The sequence below is a fragment of the Eulemur rufifrons genome, chromosome 7 (assembly GCF_041146395.1).
Source record: "Eulemur rufifrons isolate Redbay chromosome 7, OSU_ERuf_1, whole genome shotgun sequence".
Lineage (NCBI taxonomy): Eukaryota > Metazoa > Chordata > Mammalia > Primates > Lemuridae > Eulemur > Eulemur rufifrons.
The window spans coordinates 74491524-74502172 of NC_090989.1; the positions used below are offsets into that span (position 1 = coordinate 74491524).

The 10649-nt window shown below is 35.1% G+C and overlaps 1 protein-coding gene across 3 annotated transcripts in view; it reads right to left on the reverse strand.

Moving 5' to 3' along the window:
• TP63 (tumor protein p63) overlaps positions 1-8288 on the reverse strand; it is a 213906-nt gene extending 205618 nt beyond the window's left edge. For 2 of the 3 annotated variants that reach the window (XM_069472788.1, XM_069472787.1), the window contains exon 1: positions 8099-8160. In XM_069472788.1, coding sequence (XP_069328889.1) covers positions 8099-8160 — 62 coding nt within the window. Of the gene's footprint in view, positions 1-8098 lie in introns of all 3 variants that reach the window. The other variant, XM_069472789.1, reaches the window with a different exon arrangement.
• Positions 8289-10649: the final 2361 nt, after the last annotated feature.

Below are 10649 nucleotides of genomic sequence, written 5' to 3' on the forward strand. Positions count from 1 at the left end.
AGCAAGAGTCTCTATAGTTTCCTATCATGAATTTGTGTGTTTTATTCCAATCTACACCAATATCTGTTAGAAAAAAAAACTTACACTAAAAATATACTCTAGGTAACCATGTGGCTGATTGAATTATCACACAAGCTTCCATTTTATATTTCTTGAGTCAAAATGTTTCCTCAGTTTTAACATTATTATGATGCTGGTTTTGCCCTCAATTATAAGAGAGCTGCCTGAGTTAATGGAATTTGAGAATGGGTGTTTGATGTTCAAGTTGACAGATTAATTTTGCTCATTTTAAACAAAAGAAAAAGGAACTGGAAATTTGAAAGTGGCAAGAGATTTTGAGACCTTACATTTATTCTCCTAAGCTTAACAATTCCATTCTAAACCTCAAAGAGTCTAATTCATAATAAGAGAGTCAGATATAAGTGGAGAATGGAAGGCAAACAATAAAAATAAGAATGGAAACAATTCTTTCCCTCTATATTATCCCTCAAATACTATGGCTTAAGGTAAAACAGAAATGTTAATAACTGTCATTTCCAAAGCCTTGACTAACCAATAAGTACACGTCACTCATGTCCATTTCTCATCCTATTTTCAGTGGAACAAAGTGACTTTCAGAGTTTGGGAAGTGCGTAATTACATAGATGGAGTCTTTGGACTTTGATCGTAATTATAGTGTTTTATCCATCCATCACTTGTTGCTTGAGGACTATTCCTTGGTGAGTTCTTTAAAGGAATTAGAAACTGTCAGAACAAATTTGAGCTTCAAGACAGCTAATCAGAAATTTGGCTCTCTTGTCCTGAAACAGAGATTGAAAATTGCCACTTTAATTTCACAATCCATTTGGCTTTGGAGTAAAGTGAGAACATGAAGTCTCTTTTTGGAAACGCATGTGTCTCTGTGGTTCATTATCTCTGATTTCCTTTTTATGAGTTTCTACTGGGGCAGTGGGTCTACATTTGCCTCATTGTAGGTAGTGCTTTTCAAATTTGGGTGTGCAAACAAACAAGTCATTTAAAGTCAGCTGATCAGCGCTTGATAAAAATGCTGATCTTGCATTCCTTCCCCTCACTCCCAATTTCTCAGAGGGAGGCTCTATGTAATCCCAAACCTAAAATTAACTGGGAACCTTATAGCACCAAAAGATCTAGAACTATTTCTCCAAGTGTGGTCTGATAACTACATGAATCAAAAATGCTTGTTTTTGCATCCAGTGCAATTGCAAGGCTCCACCCAAACTCTCTCAATACCTGAGAAGTGGGCATGTATATTCCTGTTTCCTGAATCTAAATTTGGGCTTCACAATTTTAGAGTCACCATCTAAGAATCAGATCCATCTCATGTGTAAGAGTTTGAGGAACTTTAACAGAAACTGGTAACAGAAATCACCGTTCCAATTTGCTGCCTCCAGGGTGGGTGCTGCACCTGCAGTCCCAGGCAGCTTCTCCAGCGTCCTTCTACCCTTCCTCACACTTCGTATTAATTCCATACACGTAGTTCTACTTTGGATTCCCTGAGGTCAAGGATTGTATTTCAATAATACTCTTCTACCTTTTCCTCTTAGCACCATAAAAACACAATAAATTATGGAACAGTTTATTTAAACAAACCAACACATCAAAGCCAAACATAGTCTTAGTTTCCATATCTACAATTTGGGGATAAAAATTCCACTAGTTTGTGGACTGGTTTCCTACTGCTGCCATAACAAGTTATCACAAATTTAGTGGCTTAAATGAACACAGATTTGTGATCTTACAGTTCTATAGGACAGAAGCTTGAGATAGGTCTCAGTGGGCTGAAATCCAGGCGTTGGCAGGGCTGTGTCCCTTTGGAGGCTGCAGGGGAAAATCTGTTTCCTTGCCTTTTCCAGCTTCAGGGGCTGCGCATCTTACTAAGCTCATGACTCCCTTCCATCTTCAAAGCCAATAGCCTGGCAAGTCCTTTTCCACTTCACATCACTTTGACTCTTCTACCTCCTACTTCTGCTCTTAAGGACTCTTGTGATTACATTGTGCTCACTTCGAAAACCCAAATGAGCAACTATTTTAAAGTCAGCCGAGTAGTAACCTTAATTCCATCTGCAACCTTAATTCTCCTTTGCCATGTAACATAACATATTCACAGGTTTCAGGGATTAGGATGTGACTATCTTTGGAGGCCTACCACACCTGCTTACCTCACAGGAGATACATAATACACTGGAAAACACTTTGTTAACTGTAACGTTTTATACAAAGCTAATAAAATGCTATGTTTTGTGGTAGACATAGCATTGAACTGGTAGTCAAGAGACTTGAATTCTCATCCTGGTTCTGCTACTATTTTGCTATGTGATCTTAGGCAATTGACTTAATCCCTGTGGGATTCAGATTCCTCAATTCAAAAGTACAAGAATTGAAAGAGACAAGCCAAGATAATACCAAGACCTATAACAAAAATTGATACAGAGCAAAATGTTATCCAAGGTATGCCTACATGAGGACACGACTGTTGCTGGGAAAAAAGCACGTGTCTGCTGGTGTGCTACATATACAACAGTAGAACTGAACAATGCAGCAGGTCCTTGAATAATGTCATTTTGTTCAACATCATTTCCTTATAACTGATGAGAAAAAAAATCAACTTCCAGCTTGGGACCTGTGTAGAGTTTGTATGTTCTCCCCATGTCTTCATGGGTTTTCCCCTAGGTACTCAGCTTCCTCCCACATTCCAAAGATCTGCGTGTTAGGTTAACTGCTGTGTCTAAATTGTTTCAGTATGAGTGAGTGTGAGTGAGTGTGAGTGTGTGTGTGTGAGAGAGAGAGAGAGAGAGGGCTCTGCAATGCAATGTCATCCTGTCCAGGGCTGGTTCCCACCTTGTGCCCTGAGCTGTTGGGATAGCTCTGCCCACCTGAAGCCCTGACCTAGAATAAGATGGATTAGAAAATAAATGAATTTATACAAATTTTTGTAAAATAAAAATTTGTCAAGTGTATTATAATCATATAAATACACCATGATAAACAGTGTGGTATGAGAGTGCTCAGCGAGTCACCCATACTTAACTTGTTATTGTTTATTTTTTAACTGCATAGTGGTAGGAGATTCTTACAAGTTTCAATTTATAAACATTTATTCCTTGATTTAACCCACCACTACTGTAGCTGCCATCACTCACTGATTCACCAAAAATTGGATAAATAATTATATTACTTGTTTTTGTTAATCTTTCTTAAATGTATGCATAGCTCACATTTTTATCTCAATGTTTCATATTAGAAGTCTTTTGGGGCTATATTGACAAGTTTTGTGGTGTTTTTTGTGACCAGAAATATGCTGCAGGAACTCTTCTTTACATTGATTAACCTATGGTAAAATTGGTTTTGTTATACATCGTTTATCTTAGAGTTGTAGTTTTTAAGAACTTTATGTTAAGTGAGGATTTACTGTACACTACAGGTATACATTTCAGAGTTTAGTTGGATTTATATTTAATTCTCAAAGTCCTAGTTGTGAACAGATCAGAGGTTGTTATCCATACTTAGCTTATGAGGAACTTTGATTTAGATGATTCAAGTGATTTTATGACGGTCCCATAATCAGTTACTGGTGTAGGCAAGACTACAATCCAGGTCTTCTGACAAGTCCTATGTGCACTCTACTAACATACTTCCCTGACTGCCGTTTCACTGCACTTCCAGCTCAGAAGCAGCACACAGAGTGGTAACAGCATTGCACCTTTGGCTAACCTCAGTTGGTCATAAAGGTATTTGAAACTTATTCTTTTGAAAATTACAAGGGTTTGAAGCACCTTTTCTTGCCGACAACTACATTAGATCCTGCAGATAAATCGTAATTTAATTTTTTAATTAAAAGAAATTCAATTCTTCCTGTCTTCTGTAAGTACTGAGTATACACAGGCTGAATATACAGAGGAATATACACAGACTGAAGCACGTTGGCCCATTTCTTTCAGTCAGCTAGAGAAACTTAGTGATTATGGAGATGGCTAAAACTTGGTTTGCTCATTGAAATGAATGGATATATCCTTTACCCCACAGCAGAAATTTAAATTATATTATTAATTGCTGTATCAATCATTTTGGAAGTTTTCATATGCACATAAATAACACTATGGGCATATTTTTTTATGCTTGTAGTTGCCATGATCCTGGCAAGAAAAAAGAGTACTTGAAGAGAGTTTAATGAAGGTAAGGGATACGATGTGGCTCCGGGGAATTAACGATGGCTGGAAATGGTTACCATCCCAAAGTTCAAAGGCAAGGTAGGTGGGGAGTAGTTGCTTAAACTCAAGAGACTTGGGCCTGTGGCAAGGGCCTTCGACAGAACCTACAGCCTTTAGTAGAAAACCCAACAGGGAGTTGGCCAGGGAAACTAATATCACAACTTCACTCTTCTGCTGGAGGTTCTCACTGGTTGAACTCAACAGGAAACCAGAGAAGAGAGCAACTGTTATAGCAATCGTTACAGGTCAGCTTCCTGAGGCACAGAACAAGAAGGGTAAGGAGTAGTTGGAGAAGCTAGTGGAAGACACCTAACACAGAGCTGCATCTACCTTCATGTAATTTTATCCAACAAAAGAAACGGTCTTCCACTGTAAGTTCGTTGCCAACACCCTTCCTTTTGGGATATATTTAGAAAGCACAGTTAAAAAAGTTGACCTTTAAGCTAGTAAAGCATAAAATTGATGACAAATATGTAATTCACACAAGAAACACTTCTTATTGATCCATATAGTACTTTTATCAGTTTGATGTTTCTTTGGAGTAGAGGGTGACTGAGAAAAATAATCAAAACATTTTGCCAGCGGTTCAAATTATAATGATGTTTATTTTTGGCCCTCAGTTATCCTATTATTTCAAAATTTAATCTTGATTCGTTTTTTATCATTTTAATTGATTTAGTTTTTGAAACGATATTTTGAAAGAATTTAATCTATTATAATTACTTGGTTAAAAAGTAAATTTACAAACTATATGGTAATTCTAAAAAGAATGCAAAAGGCCCAAATTATAACCCAAACAATAAATTCACAAAGATTTAGCTTCTCATATGCTAAATTTTAGATTCATTTTGAATCTAATAAAAAATAATGCACAGACTCATTGTGTTTATAAAGAAATAATTAACTCATTGACTTATTTATTGATCTTGCATAACTTCATCTGTGCTTCAATATTTTTGTTAAAATTAAGTTAGTGATCAAATGAAAACATTTGTGATTTTATCCAATTTTTCTTCTCTTTTTTAATGGTTAATATCACCAAAAGAGAAATTTAATAAGCTCTATAGTTTTAACTGCCATTTTTATTTTCAGATAAGTTTTTGCAAAGACTAAAGTAAATTAGCATCAACATCAGAGCACAACTAAATGCATAACATGGTCAAGGGAAACAAAAGCAAAACAGAAGGTGAAATCTCAATTTTAACTGAGAATTATTATCATAGTATTTTAAAATGTGTATCAAACCTGGATTTTTTGGAATAGCATTAACATTCTGTAATAAATAGTAATTGCATCTATCATTTATTCTGTTCTCTGATGATAAAAGGAAATTCATGAATTAAGGTAGCTTGGAATTAATAATATCAAGATATCCTGTTCTTTCTTTTTTTTAAAAAAAATTCTCTTTCATGACTCCTTTCTAAAGACAAGGTCAGTAAAGACAAATTTAACTATGTAGATGACTATGATTATGGAATGATTAAATTTGGTCTTTCTTAAAATAGATTTTGTAAACTGAGAACTACAAGAGTTGTCTGCTTAGAAAAACCAACTCAAACCCATTCACTCATTAGGCACCAAAGAAAGTATTGCCTGATCCTTGTTTTGACAATATACAGTATCATATAGATTTCATATAGTGATATTTCACTTTTTCATTCATTTATTCACTGAGTAGTATAGATGGGAAAATAGTAATAATTCAGTCCCTAATATATGTGGCAAAACAATTACAATATTTGAGGAAAATGTATCTGATATTAAAGACTTAAATACTATGGGGTTAAATGAATGAACATTACAGGCATACCTCATTCATATTTGTATATGCAGTGCCTTGCACAGAGTAGATACCAGTAACAAATATTTTTCTTATCTTTATTTAATGGTTAGGTTTTTCATTACAAATTGTAAGTACATATTCTTTCCTAAAACAATTATTAGGCAAATAAATGTCCTCCGACCATCCTGAACCACAACCTCACAGCTCTTCTACGTGCTCCCCTCCTGTCCCTGAAACTGACAGGTGCCATGATTAAAGCTCAAGGCATTCTAGGAAAATATAAAACTATTTAAAAATATCTGGGAAATGAGCACACTTATAACTTTGTGTCAAGCAGTACAAAAGCAATCCGTGTAACCAAACATTTGTACACCAGTAACATTCTGAAATAAAAAAATAAAAATACTGTTATTGCTTAGAATATTTGCAGTATGTTAAAAACTGAGACGGTATTTGTTCCATGAACTAAAAGGTTATCAGGGCAATATAAAAAGCAATTTCCTTATTTATTTATATTTATAGGCTTCCTTCATCAATCACTAGAAATGCCTCTAGACAGAGGTGTGCAGAATTAAAGTGTGGGATGCGAGTCAACAGAAGAAAGTTCCTTCTGAAGCTTTTGTGATCCAAGTACCTACTTTATGAAAGATGCCCTCAAAGGAAGCATTATAAGGCTAATATTTCAGCACAATTATGCTCTTACAACATTATTTCCAAATATGTTTAATGGAATAGATCATTTTGAGATTGGAAAAAATTTTGAGAACTAGAAAATCTTTGATGTTTTGCTTTTTTTATTGACCCAATTACCAATTCCAACTACATCTAATTTTCAAGTTATCCAAGGACATAAACACCAGGGCCATTCATTTTTGATAATATTGTTGTTATGACAGACAGCAAGGCAGGAATCAAATCACCATTTACATTTCTCATTTCAACCTGGGAGACCCTAAACTTGCTTCCTCTCTTTCTTTCCTTTTTCTTCCTCACCTTTTTTTTTTTTTTCTCTTCACCATTCCATTTATCTTTCTGCCTTGCTTTTCCTCTTCTGCTTTCTCACAGAGCCCACCAAAAGCCTCACAGGAAGAGAAACAGACTCCACATAATCCAAATTAGTGTTGTACACAGTGGCAAATCATTTTAATGAGAAAAGATCACACTTTCATAATCTGCTACGCAATGCCACAGTAACTGAGTCCTGCCCAGAGAGAGTTAAATCCATTTCTAATATGAGACTCCAATAGACACAGGTGGTAAATGACAAGTTAACCCTTCGTAACTCCACCGTTTTCAACACTCTTAGGACCTCTCTCATTAGTCTTATAAAATAAAGTACAAAATCTCATGCTGTTAAATTAACAACATCACACCACTACATACGACTTGAATATCTCCCATAACTTTATGACTGGAAAAACACTGTTCAGATTTCATTTACCAGTTTAAAAATAGCAAAGTCTAATTTGAAACACATACAAACACAATTGTGCACTCTCACTAATATTCCCTCTCACTAAGCAAATGTTTCTTCCATAAACATAAATAAAATTCTGTATAATAACAGATTTTAAAAGTCAAATTTGTCAAAAGATGAGGTTTGTTATGAAACATACCAGAAAGAAAATATTCCTTAGAACCAAAATGACAAGCCATAATCTGTTTTGTATAACAATGGCTATTTATCTATTTTGTAATGTATAAATGAAATTATTTGGTGTTTATTTTGACTTAAAGATCATCCATAGATTATTACATCCCTGCCCAGTGAAATTTCTTCTTCTTGGGTGAGTGGGTGCTGAGCAAGGCAAATAATATATTTTAAACACCTTAAAATGGTATGATGATTTTTAAAAAGTGGGAAGACTGTCTTCAAACTTTTTCACTTTGTAGACCTAGATATCAACTAAAAGAGAAATTTAGGAAATATGTTCACAGACCACTTTAAGTCCACAGAAAGTCCAAAATAATATCACTGTGCTCACTAAACAAGGAGGGATTGCTCTTGGTACACAGAAGAAACATTCATAATACACAAGGCACTCCAATTAAGTTTTGATAGAAGTTATGTCACGTTTAAACTCACCGCTGGATGTAAGGGTCAGGGCAGTACTGTAGGGTGGCACACCGTGAAGTTTCAAAATTCATTGCCTTCAACTCTCTTTGATATCAACAAATGGAGAACAATTATATAAAATATACACATATACCTGTGTATATATGGATAAAGAAGCCAGGAGGCTAAAAGCAATAGGGTCAAATGCTATCAGACATAGAAGTTTAGACACTTCCCCCCTTCACACATATTTGCAAATAGGCGGAGCGTTTCTTGATTTTAGCCAATGAGATTCATCAAGTGACTAAAACATCATAAACAGTTGATTCTTACCAGCTGGGCATCCTCTCTAAAGTTGTTTTTCCCCCTCTATCACGGCTTTAGAGTCTTTGACGTATAGTAGCCACACTTGTTGTTGGCAATTTGGAGGTGGAGGCATCTCTGAACTTCTGATCTCTCTCGTGATTGGATGCTGGCATGAATGGCATCAGAGTTTAATTTCAGCAGCCTGGGCTTTTGTAACAGAACTGAGCTGATGAGCGTCCACCCTGCTGCAGCTAAATAACACTTTCTTGAATCTGTGTACTGATTTGATTCGAAGATTTCTGTAACTGTTACTGGGACTAACATTTTTTGCAGAGCTGCTTAGAAAAGTTTTTTTGTTTTTTTAAATATCTTCCCCCACTCCCCACCCCCCCTCCTTCAGTCTCCCTTTCAGCCAACCGCCTGTTGTGGTCACAATCTCAAATAGCAAAGACAGGGAAATTCCTTGATTATATTTAACCTAGAACTCACTCTTCCTCTCAACTAAGAGAAAGAGATATCCCATTCACATCCCCTTAGAAGTTTCTCCTGACCCAAATGAAAGAAAATAACATTTACTGAGTTGTTTAAATATCCTGCCTCAAACGCATACACATACATATAATATAATAATTTTCTTAAAGTGATATTAAAATGGGAAATATGTTAAAATATTTTGAGTCTTAAAAAATTATTTCAAATTGCCTGCTTATGAAAATATTCCAGTTTATATCAAACTCGGTTAGTCTGCTTCACTTTATTTATGTTTTACTGTTTCTGCTGTTTTTGGTTTTCTTTGATTTGACCTACTTTGTAATAAAACCATAAAATTGTTCATCTATTCAAAATTAGTATAATATCAGGAAAAGGCTACATACAGAATAATTTCTTTCCTTTCTGAATATGGGCTGTAAACCTATCCTGGTTTTGTGGATTTGGAAATGGAATGAAATATGATTCAGAAGCTAAATTAGAACAGACTCCAACAGGAAGAAAAAAACATTCTGTGTGCCCAAGTGTCACTAATATGGCAAGTTCACATCTTCCATTCATTCCTTAAACACAGGACACCTGTAAACCGGTGACATCAGTAGATGTCAAAGTTGTGAGTTAATCTAAAGCCCTCTTCAGAGAAATTTGACATTTCCCTATAAGAAATTCTGATTCAAAATGTGTTTCATAAATATATTTCATTTGTTGCTTCAGCCAGAATGGAAGGGAGAAGCTATTTAAAACTTGACATTCTCTTCCTTTACTTAGCCTGCCAGTGTCTAACATCTGTGAATTGTGAAATTCACAAACATGCTGGTCTGAGCCCCAGCCAAATCAAACAGCTTGTTCTACAAAATGTGAAACTTAAAGGGAAGATCATTTTACTAATTAATTATAGATTTGTTAATTGGAGTTAAAGTATTTGGCTTTCTTCCCTGCTATTGCCAAATACAGATGACCTAAATGTAAAGTTCTTAAATTGAAAATAATCAATTTCCTGTGATGGTGGCCAAGTGATTCCATCACACAGGGCATTGTTTTTCCCATTTATAAAATGAAAGGTGAAGTGATGACTTCTAGTGCAGAACTCCTCAAACGTTAATGTGCCTGTGAATTACCTGGAAATCTTGTTAATGCAGATTCTGGTTCAGTAGGTCTAGGGTGAGGCCTGAGACTCCTCATTTCTAATATGTTCCCAGGTTATCAGTGCTGCTGGTCCTTGGACCACACTTCGGAGCAGCAAGCCCTAGTGTTCTTTCCAGGTCTGATATTTATAATTCAGTGGTTCTAGGAAATAACGAAGAATTCTTCTAAATATTTTAAATTACTTTTCAAGTCTATAGACTGCCAAGTAATCATAATTTGCAAACATTCCGTGTGTGTGTGTGTGTGTGTGTTTTATTTTAAAAAGTTTATAGCCTAACTTATTTTTTAAAAAACATTTTAGATGTATGTCATGACTTCAATAGTTGTTATAAAAAAAATCCTAAATTTATTTAGGTAAGAGGGACAGATACTAAATGGCAGCAAATTTTATGAAAATAATTATAAAAAACATTGGTTCCTATTGCATTATGGAAATAAATGGAGAAAGTTACCTTGACCATGGGAAAAAAGGTAAACTCTCTACAATTCAACAGTATACCAATAGCACACAAGCATCTACAACCAAGAAAAATATGTGACAATTATACCATAATTACCATAATTGCTTCATATTTATATTGCATTCCTTTTCCCCCAGGGGACTCAGGTTACTATACAAATGCATAATTTATTTTTTTTT